This window comes from Rhinopithecus roxellana, chromosome 5 (genome assembly GCF_007565055.1).
Source record: "Rhinopithecus roxellana isolate Shanxi Qingling chromosome 5, ASM756505v1, whole genome shotgun sequence".
Lineage (NCBI taxonomy): Eukaryota > Metazoa > Chordata > Mammalia > Primates > Cercopithecidae > Rhinopithecus > Rhinopithecus roxellana.
Window position 1 is genome coordinate 1,173,222 of NC_044553.1, and position 23,423 is coordinate 1,196,644.

General features: G+C 41.8%; 1 protein-coding gene and 1 gene segment (V, D, J or C); both read right to left on the reverse strand.

Moving 5' to 3' along the window:
* Nucleotides 1-1,899: 1,899 nt before the first annotated feature.
* LOC104668363 (disintegrin and metalloproteinase domain-containing protein 21-like) lies at nt 1,900-4,098 on the reverse strand. Its single transcript, XM_010371031.2, has one exon. The coding sequence runs from the start codon at nt 4,096-4,098 to the stop codon at nt 1,900-1,902; it is 2,199 nt and encodes a 732-aa protein (XP_010369333.2).
* A 5,124-nt stretch (nt 4,099-9,222) lies between these two features.
* On the reverse strand, nt 9,223-9,978 carry LOC104668388. The segment is given in 2 exon segments: nt 9,223-9,735; nt 9,839-9,978. Coding segments are annotated over 2 exon segments (559 nt in total).
* Between the last annotated feature and the right edge of the window lie 13,445 nt (nt 9,979-23,423).

The window sequence follows — 23,423 nt, forward strand, 5'->3', positions numbered from 1 at the left end:
GTCCTGCTCCCTCCACCTGGCACAGCTCGGATCTCCCACAGCGCAGGCCCTGTGGTTAGGAGTGATTAGAACACACAGGAGGGCAGCTCAAGACAACAGGTGCTGAGACGTGCAGATTTCGAGGATTTAAGTGCTGATGCCCTTGGAAGACCATTTCCGTGGGGTTAATCGTGGTTTCTCTTGGTGAACTGTTGGCTTGTGTTTTTGATATTGTTGTTGCTCTAAATAGTGTTTACCTGACTTCAACATGAGCTCGGTTGATCACGTTCTTTGTTAAGATATGTATCATTCTAAAAGTTCACACAGTGTTAGATTTGTTACTCAAACTACCTATAACATTTCTCCAACAGAATGCACATTTGCCTTCCTTCCCCGCATACCTCCGCTCCCTGCCCTGAGCAGTGTCCCTGCCGGTCCCATCTGTTTAGGGGGTGGGGCAGAGGACACAGGCCCTGACACGAGGTGGGGCCACGCCAAACTTTGTGGTCTTGCATGGGCACTGAGTGGGTGGGCCCTGGAGAAAGGGGAGGTCATTCCCCCTGGGGAACCCCCCAGGCCACAGGGGAGAGGTCAGCTGATGTGTGAAGTGGGGGCGGAGATGCATAATGAGTGGGACGGGCCTGCTGCTCCATCAGCAAAACCCCTCACACCCGAAGGGCACACAGGGAGAGGGCATCGTATTTACTGACCTCACAGGTAACTGTCCATTAGCATTCACCCACAAAATAATAAAATACACTGAGAGGGGAACAGGAATGAATTGCTCGCATCTGTATGTCGGCTGAATGGAGGAAATTTCTAAGCAGGTTGAGAGAAAGGATATCAAGCTGTGTTTGGAGAAAGGGGTGGGAATTCTAAACAATGTTATGGAAGCAGGGCAGCTAGAACCACAGGTGTATTCAGAAGAATGCTAGATCTCAGTACTACTCTAGAATATCAGCGGTTTTCTGTGGACGGTATGGGAAGTGTGATTTCTTCCGTTTGTGGGCTTTGCGTTTGACATTCTCTGTGACATATCTACACTGCGTTTTAAAAATCAATATTATTGTGAATTTTAATTTAAAATAAAATGTTATTTCATTCAGTTCTTTATACATTTAACTTTCATTTTCCTTCACAATAACTTAGCAACACACCTAGCCCTGTTTTCACCCGGACCAGCCTGTGCTGCTACAAGCCTGGTTTCTCTTCCTCATCACGACTAACTCAGCTTCCCTTCCCGTTTCAGTTCAAGGAAATGTGGGGCGGGAAGGGAGGGGCAGCTGCCACTCACACAGCTCACACTGAATGCCAGAGAGCTTGCCCCGCACGTCCACCTATTTTTCTAGCTGAATTTCATTGCATGCAGCAATCAACCTCAGGAATTCATTTTCCCACATACGGGAAGCTCAGCCCCAGGTAGGGGGATTTGCTTGGTGGGGAATTTAAACCCAGGTCCCTCTCACTGCAAATCCCACAACATCCCCATGAGGAAGAGACAGGGAACAAGGAGTAGCCCTGGGTCACCCTAAACTGACTTCAGGCTCAGAGAAGGACAGATTACCTGGGGAATGAGGAAGCGCATTGCTCTGGAGCTCACTTCTGGAGAAATGTCATGAATGGGCCCTGTAAGGAGCTGGTGGCAACTTCTGTTACTTCTGGGACCAGCGACCTCAGGTCAAGAGCCAGATGCTCACTCAGGTCTCTCCAGGCCAGAGGCTCTGGCCAAGTTTGGGCTCCCAGTGGAGTCTAAGAAAATGTGGAGGGCACCAATGTGTGTTTATGAAGATTTATTTCAGAGTGAGCATCATTTCGCGAAATGTGGACTTGAGCTTTGCCATCCCTTCCCCTGATCCTGTTCCATAGATTTTGCTGTTATATTCTCTGTATCTTTACCGGGGTCGGGAGGCTGAATTAGTCTTATTCTGGGTCAGTAGCTGTTACTTCCTTAACGGCGGTGGTCCTGATAGTTCGCACATTTGTGGCCGTCCCAAAGAGCAGTGCAATTATGAAGGTGTAAATACGACCAAAGACCACTCTCAGATACAGCACTGACTGCTGGCTTTGTTTGACCGAACGTGTTCTTCTTGGAGGTGGCCCACTGTCAACACTCCCACCAATACCTCTTCTTAGGCACCGTGGAGGATCCCAGCCTATATGGCAATGGCAGTTCCTTCTGTTGTTGCAGACCCCTCTGTGACTGCACTTCTGAGGGTAACAGTCATAGTTCAGTGAAGTGATAGTCACATTGCACTGGGTGTTTTTACAGGCCATTCCACGAAAACAAGGAGTGCCGTCTATCACACGCCCAACATCAGTTGTGCCTGTTGCACGGTGTTCATCCAATCCAAAACACTGAAACCTTCCTCTCACTGAGTGATGGAATGAAACATGTTCCTGCAGCCGGGGAAGATGGGTCACGTTGGTACACTGCAGTCTTCCACAAAACTTATCTTTTCCTACACAAGGCTCATAGCTGAGAGCTGTTCGTTCTCGAGTACAATGTCCAAATCGGTGACTTTCAAGATTGATGTCATAGCAGTCCTCAGGAGCATCCTCAGCACCGACACCAAAGATCGCCTTGCAGAGCACATTGCGGTCAGTGCAGTTCCCATGATAGCAGTAGCCTTCTTCAGTGCACGGGGTTCCATCTTGCAAATAAAAGTCTGAGGGGCATGTCAAGGTGGTCCCGTGACAGTACTCTGGAAGGTCACATATATTTTGGATAGGTCTGCATAGAGTCCCTGGTGCGGAGAAGCTGCAGTTTGTACAGCAGTCTCCTAGATGACAGATGCTCCCCGGTGTGAAACGACAGTCACTTTGGCAGCAACGACTGGCATAACACTGCTTGAAGGAGCCACAGTCACATTCCTCCCTCCCTTCCACGATGAGGTTTCCACAGAGAACCGTTGTCATGGTTTCGTTATACACTGGAGCGAGTGCTTCAAAAACGCACCGCGCTGAATTTACAAAACAATTTTGTGCATGTCCATAAGAACAGTTACTGAAAGCATCTGTTATCCCAGGATATCGCTGCATAATGCAGAAGGCCCTTCTCTGACATGTGCAGTAGTTGTCATCATACTCCACACCCATACTTCTCATCAGTGTCTGGGTTGTTATGACGGCTACCAATAAATAATGTCTGCCTAGAGTACCAATGTGTAATAGGCCTAAATGTGTACAGAAGCCATACCTTTGTGGTTCATAGGTAGATTCATGTGGTGCGTCTTTAATAAGTAGTGTGGATGAATGAACATGAAAAGTATCAAAAAAGGTTCTTCTAAAATAGGTAAACATCGCACTACGAACTTGATATTGATTCACAGGAGCTGGGTCACGAACATTATATATGGTCAAAAGATAAATATAGTACCGCAGATCAATATTTTGAACAATGCTGTCAATGACACTGAACATCTGGACCACCTCTTTGGAACACGTTGTAATATTGCCATATATACGATAATATGAGTTGGAACATTGAACGTGGCCTTTTATGTTACCTCTGTGAGAACTATACAGCGATGGAGATAACCTGGGGTTCATGCTGTCATTTGCTTCAGAGAACAGGGGGTCTGTCTCCTCATTGTCACCGTCTCTAAATGTGGGCCCCGTTGCGTTGGGCTCAGCCACTATCTGAGAAACAACATGTTCAAACCTGCGGGAATCCTGGAGGGGTTTGATTTCGTAGGCAAGGTCGTCCAGCTTCATGATGCCTCTGAGGCCCCCATAGCACGTGTTGATGGTGACCATGGACAGAGGCACCTCCTCCAGGTAGCCGAGGTAGTAGCAGTCTGGAGGGATGTAGGGGTCATCCACCTGCAAGGCTCCTTGGTCATCCTGAGTTGTCACCAGCAGATGTCTGGGCCAAAGAAAGTGTTTTCTCCGCATGTGAACGACGTGTCTTTGACCCCCAAAACGCAGGCTGTAGGACAGCCAGCCGGGAAACTGAAGGCCTTTGCCATGGTGCGTCTCCTTTCTGGGAATCACCACCTCGGAGGATGCGTAATGCCACAAGGGACGGCCTTGAGAACACCAGACTGGAGCCAGGAGTGCCCAGAGCCCCAGCAGCAAGAGGGGGGCCCTAAGGGTGACCTGCACTTCTGCTGGCCTCATGTCCCAGCCCAGGGATAGTCATCCAAAGAGAATGGGAAAGGAAAGTCCTGTCCTTGGGGAAGCCAGGCCCCAACCAGCTGCGGTGGCTGCGTCCCTCCCAGGGAGACCCTGATGGAGAACAAAGGACCTCCCCGCAGGCTCCTGCACCACACCCTGGGGGCACCTGGACTCCTGGAGGGAATGAGGTAACAGTCCCAGGGCGGGGCAGGGGTGGACCCAGAGAGGATGGCAGCTGCTGCACACGGAATGAGGCTGAGGGTCCTGGCTATGAGGATTCATCAGGAAGGGAAAAGGGAGAGGGAAGCAGGGCTCTGTCTCTTTTACCACCGTCAATCTTTTCTGTTGCTTTCTGAATCTGCAAAGTACAAAGATGTGTTCAATGCCCTCGCATCAGGCGTGTTATTCTCGGTCGCTCTGTGGGTTAATACTGCTCCTTTCTGTGGGTCACATTGCTTGGTCCGTTGCCATGTGGAGGTGGACACTGCCAATACTTTCCTTGTGGACTGATGTTTTCTCGTCTTCATAAGTACCATGTCTTATTCTTTTTGTTGTTGTTTCGTTTTGTTTTGGTTTTGAAGTTTGGTTTGAAGTTACCAGATTGTGAAAGGAAATATCTTGGGCCCCGCTGAGCTGGGAACCACTCCGGGCAAGTCTGCCTCCCAGTCTATTTAAAGCTGTCCCTGTGGTCACAGAGATAGATCAGAAACTCAAAAGAATGCAACCATCTGTCTCTCACCTACCTGGAAGCCCTAAGTGGGGAGGACTTGCTTTGAGTTGTCTGAGCCTTTCTGGGTGGAACTAATGTCCTTCTTATATTCACTGATGTCTCACGTCTCCCTGAAGTGCGTAAATCAAGCTGTGCCCGACCACCCTGGGCCATTGTCATCAGGACTTCCTGAGGCCGTGTCACAGGCGTGTCCTCAACCCTGGCAAAGGAAACTTGCTAAATTCACTGAGATCTGTCTCAGAGTTCCTGGGTTCACAAGATCAACAGTTGAAATAGGGTAACTCTTTCTTCCGTGCTGTGTAAAACCCTTGCGAATTATGATACTTTTTACTTAGTCCGTCTATTGGGGGCAGACGCTATTCCTGACCCCATGAGCCCAGGTGCTGTCCCTCCGATACTTCTGTGTGGTTCTCTCCTGGTCTTTGGTCATTTCTTCAGATGCACGAGCCGATCAGTTCTCAGGGAAGGACACAGGGGGCCCTCTGTGGGTGTCTCATGTCTGAGAACAAATATTTCACATATTTCTCCCATACTGAGTCCTCTGTGTTCAGTCCTGATTACCAAATGGAAACCTCTGGGCATCCCAGGACTGTGGGTCTTCTCTCAGAGCTGCAGGATCAAGTCTAGGCTTGTTTTCACCAGGAGAGAGAGGGCCCTGTTTTCCTGCCTTCTCCTCCATAGCAAGCTGCGATGTGGGACGCCTGAGGAGAGGGCAGAGCCCAGAGCAGATGTGCGACTCCTGGAGGAGTTGAGTGGCAATGGCAGCATTTGGGAAAATATGATGACTTATAATGTGACTGTGCCATGAAACTCACTTAGCAATTATTACTATTCACACATGTGGACAAATTCAAATACACTGCTTTAGGCAAACTTTAAGAGACATAAACAGAGAAATAGCACACAATATAAAAATAAGAGAAGACCTTAATACCTCACTTACAACAATGTGTAGCAAATCCAGAAAGAAAATTCTTAAGCCTCCAAACTTGAACAACACTATTCAACAAATTCACCTAAAAGACAGTTATGGAACCTTCGAACCAAGAGCCATGTAATACACACTCTTCTCGAGCACGCATTGAGCATTGTCCACGATAGGTTATATGTCACATCATAAGATGAGCATTAACATTTAAAGACGTAATCCTAACCCTTCTCTAACTCTTTCAAAAATTTGTGAAGGGTCAGCCTTCCAAACTATTTCTGAGGCTACCGTTACACTATTACCAGTAATATTACCAGTAATAGGCAAAGGCACCACAAGAAAATAAAATTATAGATCAATGTCATTGGTAGACACAAATTAACCACTCCAAAAATAGTAATATTTTATATTACTTTTTTATATAATAAATTAATAAAAAGTAATATTTTTATATTTATATTTTATATAATAATAATAACTAAGTCCTAAAGATTTTACAGAAGACCATACACCATGACCCACTCAAATTTATTCTGAGTTGCACAGATGATTCAACATCCTCCGTCAATCAATTTGGTACACCACATTAAAAAGTAAAGAAAAAGTATTTCAGTAACGTTTCAAAAGACATAGAAAAAACATTTGAAAAAATTCAGGGTTACATTATAAAACTTCTGAACAAAGTAGGAAGGCAGCAAAACAACTTGTACATAATAAAATCCATTTTAAAAAGTCACAGCTACTCTGAAAGTTTAGACTATTTTGTTCTAATATCTGAAACAAGTCAAGAATACAGCTTGAGGTATTACACTTGCAGGCCTCAAAATTTATTGCACACTTAGAGTAATAAATCAGATTGGTATTGGCATAAATGCATGCAGAGAGCTTAGACATAAACCCACATATTGATGGCCAGCTGTTTCTCAGCATGAGAACCAGCGATGTACAATGTCTAAATTACAGTGTCTTCCAAAGAGCATGTTATGAAAACTGGATTTTCACATGCAAAGAATTAAGAATTTTAAGTTAGAATAAAACAAAAATTAACTCTAAATTCATTAAATATTTAAATGTAATAAGCTTAATTGTAAAACTCCCACTCCTGAAAAAAATAGCAATCTTTTTTCTGGATTTTGCATTCAAAACACATATAAAAAAAGCAGAATTGAATAAGTGGGACCAGATTTTACAAAAGATTCTGCAAAGCAACGAAATAATTCCAACTTACAGAATTGGATAGTACACCACGTATCTGAAAAAGTGTTAATATCCAATATATAAATAAAACTTCTATAACTCAATAGCAAAAATAAAAATAGCCTGTTTTTGTGGATCACGAGGTCAGGAGATCGAGACCATCCTGGTCTACACGGCGAAACGCCGTCTCTACCAAAAAATACAAAAAACTAGCCGGGCGAGATGGCGGGCGCCTGTAGTCCCAGCTACTAGGGAGGCTGAGGCAGGAGAATGGCGTAAACCCGGGAGGCGGAGCTTGCAGTGAGCCGAGATCGCGCCACTGCACTCCAGCCTGGGCGACAGAGCCAGACTCCATCTCAAAAAAAAAAAAAAAATCAGTTTTACACCTTTAACAGTATAAGAACCTAGAACTCAGGTTAAATGTTTTTCTCCATGGCTAACGATCTGTCTTATGGTGTACTTGGCTGGACAATACTTTGTATTGATTTGACAAAACACTAATCCAGGTGGTGTTGTGAATTTTGTAATAAAGGTTATTAAAACCATAATCAGTTGACTCTGTGTTAGGTAGATTATCATTGCTAACCTGCTTGGCTCTGATTCCATCAGATCAGAGCTGGAGAAGGTCAAACTCCACAGTGATTAAGCAGCTTCAGCTGTTTCTTTGACTGCCAGCCTGCACTTACTAATGGCCGGCCCTGAGGATATTGGATGTTTCCAGTCATCCCCCAAAATTGACATCCCCTACATCTCACAGGAAAGTGGTGTGTCCCTCTGCAGCTTGTCACACCTAAACTTCAGACAGAGAAAGACTCTCCAAAATCAAATAATATTTATTTGAAAATGGGCCTCGCAAGGGGAATATGCATGGGCACATTTAAGGAGGTAAATGAAGACACAGGTTTTAAAGGATAACTGAGGAGGCTTACCTGAGCTGTTTTCAGACAATTATCCTGGGCTGGAAGAATCAGTAACAAGGGTGGAATCAGTTTAAGGTTGGACAGGGAGTGGTAGGGTAGATATCCCCACAATATTAATACTTTTATTGTTGTGGCAGCCTTAGCCTTTGTTCAAGGTTGTAGTCGTGCAGATAATTTGTGTGTGTGTGTGTGTGAGTGTGTATGTGTGTGAGATTGAGTCTCACTCTATCACTCAGGCTGGAGCGCAGTGGCGCAATCTCAGCTCACTGCAACATCCGCCTCCAGGGTTCAAGCGACTCTCCTGTCTCAGCCTCCCATGTAGCTGGGACTACAGGCATTTGCCACCACGCCAGGCTAATTTTTTTTTTTTTTTTTTTGTATTTTTTAGTAGAGATGGGGTTTCACCACCTTGGGCAGACTGGTCTCCAACTCCTGACCTCAGGTGATCTGCCCACCTCGGCCTCCCAAACTGCTGGGATTACAGGCATGAGCCACTGTGCCCAGCTGTGCAGAGTACTTTTATGGTAGTTCTTGTTATCAGGAATATGTTCATGAGAACCCTCCATTCATGACCTTCTCCAGCTTCACCTGTAAAGATCATAACTCAAGTTGTTCTATTTTGATTCTGACAACTTTCACACCCTCTTCCTCACACCAGTAGTGAAGAACGTTACTGTGTGAGGATTTTTCAGAACAGGATTAGAAACATATCCACATCCCACGTTAACCAAACAAGCTTGTCCCCTTCAGTCCCCACTGGGAACTTGCATTTCCAGATGAGTCTCCAGGCAACACAGTGGAGGGTCCTGAGTGACGAGGAGTGAAGAAAGTCCCACCAGCCTCTCCTGCGTGACTGCGGCAGCCACAGCCTGAGACCCACCTGAGCTCCAGGAAAGGGCTTGAGGCCTGGAATTGTGACCACAGGGAAAATATCTTCCTTTTCCAGAAAGCAGGAAGAGCAAATGGAAAAATGAGAACAACAACTAGAAAAGAAAGTAAATGAATTAGGAATAAAAGAATCAGTGTTGATCTGATTCGCATACTTCAGTGTCAGGAGAAGGGCCAGACGTGAAACCTGTGAGGTTCTACATGACACTGGCCCTGGCCCAGCCTCTACCATCTGTGATCAGGATCCGTAAAGACTGTTCTAGTCATGAAGGCTCACTGAGGTCCCTGTCCTGGGTCTGACTGGAGAAGACTCATCAGGAAGCCCTGAGCTTACTCAGGATTCTGATCGTGGTGACTATGTTTGAGGACTTTGCATCCCTGTAAGCTCCAATCTGCATTTTGTGCCGGTGAGAATAGCTCCTTATATTAAACTAATCTCTCTCAAATACTTAGAGAAGACATTGTTAGGCACAGAATCCTAAACTTAGAGAGGTTCCCGGGGAAACTGTAAGAAGTAGAGGAAGCCCCACATCCTGACAGGAAATCAGGCTCCGTGTGCGCCGGCCTCTGGGTTGACTCTGATCCGTGGGTCCCGAGCGCCCCCTGGTGGCCCGGCGCGCCCCTGCAGGGAGGTTTGTGTCTGGGCTCACACCGACTTCCCCTGACTGTGTCTTTCGCACAGTAATACACGGCCGTGTCCTCGGCTCTCAGGCTGTCCATTTGCAGGGAGAGCGTGTTCTTGGCGTTGTCTCTGGAGATGGTGAATCGGCCCTTCACGGAGTCGGCGTAGTATATAGTACTACTAGCACTACTAATATACGAGACCCACTCCAGCCCCTTCCCTGGAGCCTGGCGGACCCAGCTCATGGCATAATCACCAAAGGTGAATCCGGAGGCTGCGCAGGAGAGTCTCAGGGACCCTCCAGGCTGGACCAAGCCTCCCCCAGACTCCACCAGCTGCACCTCACCCTGGACACCTGCAAACAAAGAGACACCCTGGTCACAAACTGCCACACAGATCCACTGTTTCTCTCACTCATATCCACACACACTCAACCTCTCTAGTTTTCCCTGAATCACCTTCTAAAATAGCAACAAGGAAAACCCAGCTCAGCCCCAACTCCATGGTGAGTCCTCTGTGTTCAGGGCTGATCCCCAAGTGGAAGTGCCTTGGAATCCAGGGCTAAGGCTCCTCTCTCAGAGCTGCAGGGTCAGGGTTGGGTCGGTTTTCATCAGTAGAAGGAGGGCCCTATTTGCATGTCTCCTACTATATAACAAGCTCTAGGTGGGACGCTTGAGGAGTAGGCGGTACCCAGATCAGAAGACAGTGCCCTGCAGAAGTTTTATGACAATGACGGTATTTGGAAAATATGCTGTCTTATGAAACTGTGCTGTGGTAAACACTTTGCCATGATCACCCTATTTCATTTTTAAATATTTGTGTAAGCTATGTTATGTAGAAGTCAGTATTTTCTCCATTTATGGATGTGGAAGTGAACCCACACATGGAGGGGACTCTGTGTACATCTAGGAGCTCGTGTCTGGGATTCGCCCTGTGCGCCTCGTCACTGGCTCTGACTGCTCCTTAACCAACTCCAGGACAAAGCTGGATGTGTTAGTGTTTTTGTCAGAACCCACTTTCCATAATAAGAGCACATGTGGTTTTGCTGCACTCCAGCACTTGCCTGAAAATATGGAGAGAACTAGGGTCCAGGCACATTAATTTTCAGGTACTTCTGACATTTAACTTATTTTTTCTGTCTTTCTAAGTTTCCATTTGTTTGCTTGCAATACATTTTATGATGCTTAATTGAAAGGTAATATACTTCACACATTTAAAATGTACAATTAATAAACACGATGTGACTGTCATCATTATCAAGAAAGTGGACAAGTGAATTATTCTCAATGTTTCCTCATGTTCTGCTGTATTCCTCCTCCTCTCCCCTTCCCTTCTACCATTTCCCCAGGCAGCTACTGATCTTCATTATGTTACTTTAGATGCATTTTTATTTATCAGAATTTATAAAAATGAAATAACATAGTATATATTCTTATTTGTTTGACTTATTTTAATCAACATAAATACTTAGATATTTTACCTTGTTGTTCTGTGTCTCAGGCATTAATTTATTGTAAGTGATGGGTCGTATTCCAGTGAACACATTTACCATAATTTGTTTTTCTATTAAGCAGTTTAACAATATTTGCATTCTTTTATTACTCTGGGTCTTACTAAAAAATCTTCTACACAGCTTGGAAATGGACATAGATGAATAATATATTTTACTTATTTTTTCAACAACAATATCAATAATAACACATAAACAGAGAAGCTGGAATTTTTCAATTTTTTTTGGAGACTGAGTCTCACTCTGTTGCCCATGCTGGAGTGCAATGGCATGACTTGCAAACTCTGTCTCCTGGGTTCAAGCGATTCTCCCTTCTCAGCCTCCTGAGTAGCTGGGATTACAGGTGCCCGCCACCATGCTAGGCTAACATTTTTGTATTTTTAGTAGAGACAGGTTTTACCACGTTGGCCAGGCTGGTCTCAAACTCCTGACCTCAGGTGATCAACTCACCTCGGCCTCCCAAAGCGTTAGGATTACAGGTGTGAGCCACTGCAACCAGCCAAAATTTTTTTTTCATAATACTTTAGATACTTGAAGTTTTAATGTAAACATCAAATGTGAAATCTAGGGAGAGACAAGTTGAGACTGGTTGAGAGTAACAAAGCTGGGGTATGAGCTGAATTGAGGCAGCGTATGGCATAAAATGTAGGCTGCTACAAGATAAAAACACACTTATACATTGGATTGCTTGAAGTCAAGTGTGGTAAATGTGCTATAGTGTGAATTTCTAAGAGACCATATCCTGAAGAGCTTTCCTATCCTATTGAATCCCTTTCCCCCAGAATGGGGACAGTCAGAGAAATCTTTCAGTCCCAATGTGTCTGTCTAGGAGGGAAAAAGTGCCCACACTTCTGAAAAGCATTCAGACCCACCCCATTGGAGAACTAAGAAATTACTCTGCAGGGGCAAGTCACCAAAACCAGTATCTTAGGGGCACTGCTTAGGAACTGAGATGGGAAAAGGGGTCTTCACCTGAGTCCCATTGAGAACTACCTCCCCTCTCTTTCTTATTTAATCAGAGCCCTGATCTGCAGTTCAAGTCAGCAAATCTTGAAGGTGATAACACCAAAAGAGAACATGGGAGCTGTGGGAGGGAACAACTGGGGAAAACAAGAGGACTCCAACCCGGGGGAAGAGCAAGAACACGCAGACGGACATCTCATCGGGAGGAAGTTCAGAAACCCTGGAAAGCTGACACCCAGACTCAGGGTCACAATATGAACCCAGGAAAGGTCAGAAAATCTCCCTTTATTCTATTGCTTTCCACCAGTTTCACAACTGTCACTTAAATAACATTTTAATCCACCTAAGAGAGCTGAGCATGATTCTCTGGAAGAGGGAACAAGGTAAAGCGGCAAAGCCAAGCAGGAAAGAGAAACAAGGTCTCACTGGAGGATCTGAAGTCTCCGGTGGACACAGAAGAACAGACTTCAACTCGGACGTCCACTGCAAAAGAAAATGTCAAACGTAGCTCTGAGAAGATTCACAGACACTCCCACAATAAAGTCCTGGCAAAGATAAAGTGTGATCCAACACAGGCAGAAAATGCATAAAATGAAATAATAGACCAGTAACAACTGTCCATCCCAACATGTGTGGCTATCAACCACTATTATGTACATTAATGAGAAATAGCAAAGTTGTAATAAATGAATGATCAGCGTGAGATTTGTAAATGATACAGATATTATAACGATCTAATTAAACAATATATGTAAAGTAGCTCTAATTCATATGCAAGAATCTCTTAAAGCAACTGTGAACATAATGCAGGACTAAATAGGCAACTGAAATATGAAAATACTAAGAGGAAATCAAACGGAAATGCATAAGAAATCAAAAGCAATGCCGTATAAACATCGAGCAAGCTTTGGGCACAGACCTCAGTCGAGCTGGCTCAGCTTTTAAATGAAACCATGCACTTAAAATGTCACTAGAAATTTCACAAAGTAAATTGCAAAGAAAAGAAAGTAAAGGAAGAAACTAAACATTAATATCAAAATTATAGTATATGTGTATTTTAAATCTGAGAAGGAGAAATTATAAATACAGAGAAAGTATTTGAAAAAATAATGGCTAAATATTTTCCGCATTTTGTGAAAGACACTGAACTACAGATCCTAGAATCACAGAGAACCCCAAGCAGAGTAAACACAAACATACAGACACACACACCACACATACACCTCGGACAGAGTGGCACACAAGAAAAAGCTTACACATCACAGACAACACACACATTTCCTGAACTTTATTCATCCTACTTAGTTGTTTTAAAATTATTTACATTTATAGTAATTAGTAGTCTAAAATTAAAATATATTATTTTATGCCTAAGTCTGTCTATACTTAGCACGATCAAATACAGAGTTTGGTGCAAATGAATGTAACTACATTGTTAGTTAATTTGCTATTTCAAAGAAAAATGGTATTTATTCCTGTCTCTGTGTTGAATCATCTGTAATGTACGCCAATGAAATTATTTTTAATTAAAGAGTGTTTTAAGTGGGCATATAATAACTGTTTATACTTATGGAGTACACTGTGACATTTCAATACATGTGTGCCTTGAGGTATGACCAAAATCAGAACAATGAGTCAATTAATCAGCTCAGACACTAACATTAATTTGTGTTGGTAGCATACAAAGTTCTCTCTTCTGATTACTTATAAACAGAAAACGTACAATATGTTGTTAGCTGTAATAACCATACCGTGCTGTGGGACACTAGGGCACATCCCTCCTGTCTACCTGTAATTGTGCGTTTGCTAACAAACCTCCTCTTATCTCTCAGTTTCCCCCCATTCCCAGCCTCTCATGACCACTACTCTACTATTTACTTCTGGAACACCAACTTCTGAAAAAATTCCATATAACACAGAAACGCCGCATTTATTTGTCTGTGTCTGGCTTGTTTCACTGAAGATAATGGTGTCCAGTTCCATCCATGTTGCTTCAAATGGCAGAATTTCATTGTTAAGGCTGAATAATATTTCATTGTGTAAATATATCATGTTTTATTTATCCGTTCAACTGTTGATGGACACATACGTTGATTTCATATCTTAGCTATTGTTATTAGGGCTGCAGTAAACATAGGTGTACAGGTATCTCTCCAATATTAGTTTTTTCTTTTAATTATTTAAATAGGTATATGCTCAGCAGTTGGATTGCTGGATTATATGGTAGTTCCATTTTTTTCCTTTGATGGCTGTACTAATTAACATTTCCACCAGTGGTTTATAAGAGTTTTCCTTTCTAGGCCGGGCGCGGTGGCTCAAGCCTGTAATCCCAGCACTTTGGGAGGCCGAGACGGGTGGATCACGAGGTCAGGAGATCGAGACCATCCTCGCTAACATGGTGAAACCCCGTCTCTACTAAAAAAATACAAAAAACTAGCCGGGCAAGGTGGCGGCGCCTGTAGTCCCAGCTACTCGGGAGGCTGAGGCAGGAGAATGGCGTGAACCCGGGAGGCGGAGCTTGCAGTGAGCTGAGATCCGGCCACTGCACTCCAGCCTGGGCGACAGAGCGAGACTCCGTCTCAAAAAAAAAAAAAAGAGTTTTCCTTTCTAGGCATCCTGGCCAGATTTTGATATTTATTTATTTATTTATTTATTTATTTATTTATTTATTTATTTATTGTCCTTCAGACAACAGACTTTCTAGCCGAGATGAAGGGTGAAAAGACATCTTATTGTGAATTTGCATTTTCCTGGATATTATCTACGTATGATCTATTTGCCCTTTGCATGTCTCTCTCTCTTTTTTTTTTTTTTTTTTTTTTTTTTTTGACAGGAGTTTCGCTCTTGTCACCCAGCCTGGAGTGCAGTGGTGCGATCTCGGCTCACTGCAACCTCCGCCTCCCAGGTTCAAGCGATTTTCCTGCCTCAGCCTCCTGAGTAACTGGGATTACAGATGTGCACCACAACACCCAGGTAATTTTGTATTTTTAGTAGAGACAGCGTTTCTCTATGTTGGTGAGGCTGGTGTCAAACTCCCGACTTCAGGTGATCCGCCCACCTCGGCCTCCCAAAGTGCTGGGACTAGAGGCGTGAGCCACCGTGCCCAGGTTTGTCCAGGCTTTTTCGGTCCTTCAGAGAATTGAAGAGTCATCTCCTTGCCTGTTCCCGCCAATTTTCTTATCTGTGTGTGACCCTTGAGAATGTCATTGCCATGTCTCTACATAACAGGAGTCCAGTCTGGCATGAAGCTGACCTGCTGGGTGTGTCAGTGTAGAATTGGGCAAAGAAACTGCCTGCATACATGAACTGTTGCGTTATCCAGGCCTGGAGCCTCTCACGTCTAGGCTTTGCATTTTGTCTGTGATTTGCTCTGTTGTTAGTCAGTACAAATGTGATTTTTAACTTTCTACTGAAATAGCCTCACATAATAATCTAGAGGCATAAAGATTAAAAAATAACTTATTTGGAAATTAACCCAGGTTCCAGGTGAGGCCATAGTTAGTTTGTGGTGATAGTGAGACAGGGAGAAGCATGGCTGGAAACTATGACTGTGCTCACAGATGCTTCATGTTAATAGGGAAGACCCTGGACAAAGAAGGGAATTGGACACTCCCGCTGAGAACCTCGACCTAATATAATTTTGTGAATCATGCTCAATAATAAAACTCTAGGTTTTTGACTAAAATTGATGTTACTAACGTAAGCTTTTCCTTAGAACACAGTCCTCTATCTGATGTAAAATCAGCCCAGATGGCAGAAGTGATTATATTTATTATATTTATTAGAATTTTTATTTCTAATAAATAAATATTTATTTATTAGAATTTTCCAATTTGTCAAACTAGAAAATAAACACGTTTGAGGGCAGTGCATGGCATTGGGCTGCTTTGTGAACAAAAGAGCATCTCACATACTCTGGAACACCCACCAAAATGGGCAAGTTAGGGGGCTCTTAGAGGCAGTCCTTTATCCCAGATTCCGGGCAAATATAAAGGTGGAAGTCAATGCAAAATGGTGACACTGAAGCTAAGAAAACTGCCACCCCAGGTCATATCCTCAGAAGAGAAAACTGCTGAGAGGGTCACAGATGTTATTCACAAATATCAATGCTTAGCCCCTGATTTTAAATAAAAATGAATGAAAAATATCTAGTTATCATCTTTGCTTAATTTGTGCCATATTATTACAAATGAATATTTTTTGTATTTCAACTCTACAATTTATAGACAAATTGGTTATCCGATTAAATAAACACTTTGAGGAATCAGCAGAGGTTGATTCTTGATGAGGTGTGACGAGCTAGCCACAAAATCCTCGGAGAATCCTAACATTGGGACCGAGACAGAATCGAGCCACAGGGCCCTTTGGACACATTTAGGTAAACTTTCCTCTATTTTCACCCTTAAGGGGATGTGAATATATTTTATTTATCATTTATCTGTGTTCTCTGTGTCTTGAAATAATTCTTTGACAAAAGGCTTCAGCCCTTTCAGTTGATTAAAAGCTTCTGCATTTTGTGTTTTTAGCCTGTGACCTGCCAGATTTTGCATGAACTGAGTGAAGCCTGGGTGGATACAAGAGAGAAGGGGATAAAGAGAGGTGGATTACTGAATTCAGATATATAGTTATATAGGAGAAATAAAACCTAAATGTCTGATAGATCAGTAAGGTGACTATAGTTAACAATAATCTAATGTACACATTAAAATAGCTAGAAAACAGTCATTCCAATGTGCCTAGCATAAAGAAAATATACATGTTTAACATGATAGATATATCAATCCTGATCTGATCTTTACACGTTTATAAATGTATCAATATATTACGTTCCCATAAAATAGGTATGTCTATTATGTGCCAATAAAATAAATAAATAATCTTCATGGCATGTTTTTACAAAAATGTTAAAAAGTTCTTCAGTTTATATAAAAATACAAAAGCCCTTAAATAGCCAAAGTAATTTTGGGCAAAATTTAACTCATATTCTGTAATTTCAAAATCAAATCTATATAAATCAAAACAGTATAATGCTGACATTTAAACAGACATATAATCCGATGGAACATTGTAGACAACCTGGAAATCAACCCATTCCTTCCGAATAAACTGATATTTGACAAATTGCCACGGACACACAGTAGAGAAAAAACAGTCTCTTCAACAAGTGGTGTGAAAACTGGGCATCCATATACAGAAGGAAAAAAAATGGACCTTACCTCACACAATACAGAGAAATCAGGTAAAAACGGATTCAAGACTTAAAAAGACCTGAAAATGTGGTACAAAGGTATCCATGTATGGTTTGGAACAAAATGTAAATTAGTACAGCCATTATGAAAAACAACATGAAGATTACTCTGTGAATTGAACATAGAATATATCCACTTCTGAGTATACATCTAGAGAAAATAAAAGAAGTGTGTCAAATATATGTTCATTGTGAGATTATTCCTAATAGCCTAGATATGGAAAGTAAGTCAATATCCATCTATGAACAGACAAAATGTGGCTTACACCTACATAAAAGTGAACGTTATTCAGCCTTTGAAAACAAGGAAATTCTTACATTTACAACACATAGAGAACATTATGCTAAATGGAATAAGCCAGACACAGAAAGACAAATGCTGCGTGATCTCATTTACATGTAGAATCTAAAATATTCAAGCTCTCCAAAGCAGAGTAGAATAGTAGTTCCCAGGGACTGGGAGGAGGAAAAAATTGGGTGATGTTTGTCAAAGGGTGAAAACATTCCGTTGATGTGGTTTGGCTCTGTGTTCCCACTCAAATCTCGTGTCAAATTGTAATCCCTGCATGTTGAAGGAAAGGCCTAATATAAGTTGACTGGGTCATGGGGTGGCCTTCATCTTTGCTGTTCTCCCGAAAAAATTCTCAAGAGATCTGATGTTTTAAAAGTGTGACACCTCCCCACTCACTTGCTATCTCTCTCCTTCCACCATGTGAAGAAGGTTCTTGCTTCCCCTTCACCTTCTGCCATCATTGTGTGTCCTGATGCCTCTCAGTAATACTTCCTGTTTAGCCTGCAGAACTGTGAGCCAACTAAACCTCTTTGCTTCATAAATTACCCAGTCTCAGGTAGTTCTTAATAGCAGTGTGAGAATGGACTAATACAGAAAATTTGCACCAGGAGTGGGCACTGCTATTAAGATACCTAAAAATGTGGAAGTGACTTTGTAACTGGGTAATGGGCAGAGGTTGGGAAAGTTTGGAGGGCTCACAAGAAGACAGGGAGATGTGGAAATGTTTGAAACTTCACGGAAGCTTGTTGAATGGTTTTGACCAAAATGCTGGTAGTGATATGGACAATAAAGTCCAGGCTGAGGTGATCGCAAATGAAGAGGAAGAACTTCTTGCTAACTAAAGTAGAGCTTACACACTTTTAACTGAGATTCTCCATTAGGGCTCAGCCCCTGCATCAGACTTCTGCCTGAATATCTAGGCATTTTCATACATCATCTGAAATCTAGGAGGAGGTTCCCAAACTTCAACTCTTGCCTTATGTGCACCAGCAGACGCAACACCACGTGGAAGCAACCAAAGCTTAGAGCTTGCACCCTCTGAAACAATGGCCTGAGCTGTACCTTGGTCCCTTTTAGCCATGGCAAGCATGAGAGGGACAGGACACAGGACACTTGCATTGCTTTAGCAAAAAGACTAGTGGCATTTTGCCCCTGCCCTAGAGGTCTGAGAAATGTTGAACTAGGGAGAGATGATTTAAGGTATCTGGCAGAAGAAATTTCTAAGTAGCAAAGCATTCAAGATTTGCCCTGGCTGTTTCTGAAAATATAAGTCATATGCATTCATGAAGAGATGGTCTGAAATGTGAACTTAGGTTGAAAAGGGAAGCAGAGCATAAGAGGTTGAAAAACAAATTGCAGCCTGTCCATGTGGTAGACAAGAAGATCCCATTTCTTGGGGAGCAATTCAAGCTGGCTGCAGAAATTTGCTTTAAGTCATGAGGAGCCCAAAGGGATAAATGTCTCCAGGGCATTTCAGAGATCTTTTCCGCAGCCCCTCCCATCACAGGTCCAGAAGCTCAGTAGACAAAGATGGTTTCATGGTCCAGGCCCAGGACTCGACTGCTCTGTGCAGCCTCAGGACATGGCAGCTTACATCTGTGTCCCTCTCATGCCAGCCATGGCTAAAAGGAGCCAAGGTACAGCTCAGGCCATTGCTTCAGAGGGTGCAAACCCTAAGGTTTGCTTCCTTTCACGTGGTGTTGAGCCTGCTGGTGCACATAAGGCAAGAGTTGAGGTTTGGGGACCTCCTCCTAGATGTCAGATGATGTAGGAAAATGCCTGGATATTCAGGCAGAAGTCTGATGCAGGGGCTGAGCCCTAATGGAGTATCTCAATTAGGCCAGTGTAGAAGAAAAATACGGTGTTGGATCTCCCACACAGAGTTCCCACTGGGGCACTGCCTAGTGGATCTGTGAGAAGAGCGCCACCTTCCTTCAGACCCCAGAATTGTAGATCTACAACAGCTTGCATGGTGTGCCTGGAAAAGCCATAGGAACTCAATGGCAGCCTACGAAAGCAGCCATGGGGACTGTACCCTACAGAGCCACAGGGTGGAGCTTCCCAAGGCCTTGGGAGACAACCTCTTGCATCAGTGCATCCTGGATGTGAGACATGAAGTAAATGGAAATTATTTTGGAGCTTTGTGATGTAATGACTGCCCTGCTGGGTTTTGGACTTGCATGGGGCCTGTAGCTCCTTTGTTGTGGCCAATTTCTCCCAGTCCATGCACCCCATTGTATCTTGGAAGTAACTTACTTTAGATTTTACAGGTTTATAGGTGGAAAAACTTACCTTTTCTCAAAGGAGACTTTAGATTGTAGATTTTCGTGATAATGTTGAAATGAGTTAAGACTGGGAGACTGTTAAGAGGGGATAACTATATTTTGCAATGTGAGAAGGACATGAGATCTGTGATGGGCCAGGGGTGGAATGATATGGTTTCACTCTCTGTTTCCACCCAAATCTCATGTCCAATTTTAATGCCCAAGTGTTGTTGGAAGGGTCTGATGGGGAGTGATTGAATCATGGGGTTGGCCTTCCCCTTTGCTGTCCTTGTGATAGAGTTCTCACAAGATCTCATGGTTTAAAAGTGTGGCACTTCTCCCCTTGCTCTTTCTCTCTCTCCCCTGCCAGCATGTGAAGAAGGTCCTTGCTTCCCCTTCAGTTTCCATGATGACTGTAAGTTTCCTGATGCCTCCCAGTAATGCCTCCTGTTAAGCTGGTGGAACTATAAGCCAACGAAACCACTTTTCTTCATAAATTAAATTTCTCAGTCTCAGGTAGTTCCTTATATTTGGGTGAAAATGGACTAAAACACAGGTTGAAATAGTTCTAGAGATCAAACATACAGCAATGTGGCTATACTAATGAATACTGTAAAATGTATCTTTTGCCAGAGAGTAAATCTTAGGTGTTTTTTTCACACACACACAATAAACTAAAGGCACAAAATGATAACTCTCTGAGATGATAGGCTTGTCAATTACCTTGATCATGATGAGCATTTCCCTAAGTATATCAATACATCAAGTGGTGTACCTTAAATACATACAATTTTATTTGTCAGTGATAGCTCCATAAAGCTGAAAAGTTATAATGCATGCTTATATTAACACATATTTTATCAAAAACATGTGAGAATATAAACAGAATGACTTGTATGAAGATATTTATAATAGTTTTGTTTATGATATTTTTATTGGAAACAAATTTAAATTCCATCAACAGGAAAATGGGTATATATATAGTCACTTATTCACTTAATGAACCAATTTATTTATTTAATAAACTGTCATTTATTAATGTAATGGACTGACTCAGATATGAAATACCTACATGTGTATGAGTACATATGTATGTATTTATACATGATGACAAAACCTTGATAGATGCAATTACATGAATGAACCTCACCAATAGCAAAAGTAGCCCCTTACAAAAAATGATCTATAATATTTGATTCCATTTATATGAACTTCAAAACAAGAAAAATGGAGCTATAGTGACCGAAATCAGAACATTTTTCTATTTGCATTTCTCTAATGATTTATGATGCTTAGCATTTTAAAAATATATTTGCTGGTCACTTGTATGTATTCTTTTGTGAAGTGTCTGTTTGTGTCATTTGCCCATATATTAGTCCATTTTCAAACTGCTGATAAAGACATATCTGAAACTGGGAAGAAAAAGAGTTTTAATTAGACTTACATATCCACGTGGCTGGGGAGGCCTCAGAAGCATGGCAGGAGGCAAAAGGCACTCCTTAGCTGGTGGTGGCAAGAGAAAATGAAGAAGAAGCAAAAGCAGGAACCGCTGATAAACCCATCAGATCTCGTGAGATTTATTCACTACCACGAGAACAGCACAGGAAAAATGGACCCCCATGATTCAATTACCTCCCCCTGGGTACCTCCTACAACATGTGGGAATTCTGGGAGATAAAATTCAAGTTGAGATTTGGGTGGGGACACAGACCAACAATATCAGCCCATTCTTAATAGGGTTATTTGTTTTCGCTTCTTGATTTACATTTAAATTTCCTATAGATTCTGGATATTAGGACTTTCTTGGATGCAACATTTGTGAATATCTTCTAACATTTTGTAGGTTGTCATTATTCTGCTGATAGTTTTGTTTGCTTGTTTGTTTGTCTGTTTGTTCGTTTTGCTGAGCAGAAACTCCTTAGTTAATTAGATCCCACTTGTCTATTTTTTGTTTCTGTTGAAATTGCTTTTGGATACTTAGCCAAAAATTCTTTGTCAAAGCTGGGGTCGAGAAGAATATTTCCTAGGTTGTCTTCAAGGATTTTATGGTTTGAAGTCTTACATTTAAATAGTTCATCAATTTTGAGTTAATTTTACATATGTTGAAGGTAGACGTCCGGCTTAAATCTTCGTCTTATGGCTAGCCAGTTGTCCCAGCACCATTTGTTGAGCAGCAATATTGGTTTACTTCCTTACTGCTTGTTTTCACCTGCCTTATCATAGGTCAGATGATTGCAGCTGTGCGGCCTCAGAAGGTGCAACCACTCAGAATGGCTGCCACTAAAAAGTCAAAATACAATGGATGCTGGTGGGGCTGTGGAGAAAAGAGAACACTTATACTGTTGATGGGAAGAAGAATTAGTCTTGGCCACTTTGGAAAGCAGACTGGAGATGTCTCAAAGAACTTAAAACAGAGATATCATTTTATCCAGCAATTCCACTACTGGATATACACTAAAAAGTAATCAAATAATTCTTTATTTGTGAACACATTTGTCAGAAACCCTCAAACTGTACATTGAAAATCTATGCATTTTTATGTTAATTTTGTCTAATAAAAAAAGAACATAGACAATTGTAGGCAATATTTTATAATGAAATTAAAATCTGCATAAAATATATATGAAAATTCAAATACAAAATGTAAATGTGATTTTTACAATAATTATTAAAATGCATTCAGCTATACTAGAATAAAATCCCAGAAATAAGAAAGATAAAAGTGATATATTTAAATGAAAAATTAATAAGCACAAATTTCACAGATAATTATAACCTGTCTAAAAACATGTGGAACCTTTTATATTATTAGTTATGCAAAATTAATAAACTAGTGATATATTTTAACCTGTTTTATCAGGAAAAATTACAAATATTTTGTGTAAAATCATAACTGGGACAGCCAAGAGGAAAATAACAATATCTGCAAGCACATGTTTTAAATGTTAATATATTCTCAATGTTGGCCCAGTTATTACAGCTGAAATTTGTAATTATATCATGGATTTGTTTGAGTCCTTGGGAAAAAGAATTTTAAGAGATGACTTAGAGTAGAGGAATAATCTCCAATATGGAGATATTAGTATCTCACCTATAAAGAAATTGAAAGTACATAATGTATGTAAAGTCCTGATAAGAAACTCTGTCCCATGGAAAAGGGCTTATCCTATTTGGTTGTGATACATTTACTGTTAAAATTATCACCTTCGTGATGTTTTAGAAAATTAAAGCAAAGCGTGATGAATTGAAGGTGATGTTGCTTGTTTGGTACAACAGCGGGGTGCGGATAATGAAGAGCCCTGTGATACCGAGGAGATGGCCTAATCCAAGGAGAGGGAGGCTCCAGGTCGTGTGGACTCACACTGGGCACCTGCTTCTGCCCGTCCCGCAGCCACTCCCTGAAGCCTTCAGGAGACAGGGGTGCCGAAGGGCCCTTGAGACGATCCAATGAGATCCGGAAGTGATGAAAAAGATAATGATCTGGGATGGATTTTAAAATTTAAAATAGAAATGGTATTGTAAATTCACAAATTACTGTTGTTTATATTCACAAGGTAAGAAGCAATGTTATGATTTGTGAATATAATATGGAATAACTAAGAAAATTAAGAAATAATTAAGATAATTATCATTCATCACTTCAAATTCTGATCATTTATTGTGACATTTCAAATGTAGTCTTTTTATACAAATATACAACTTTTTGTATATACAACCAATATACAACTTTTAAATTAGCAAATATAAATCAATTTATGTAAACAAG

Coding starts and splice junctions, on each gene's coding strand:
- LOC104668363 (XM_010371031.2), bottom strand. CDS start 4,098: ATGAGGCCAGCAGAAGTGCAGGTCACCCTTAGGGCCCCCCTCTTGCTG.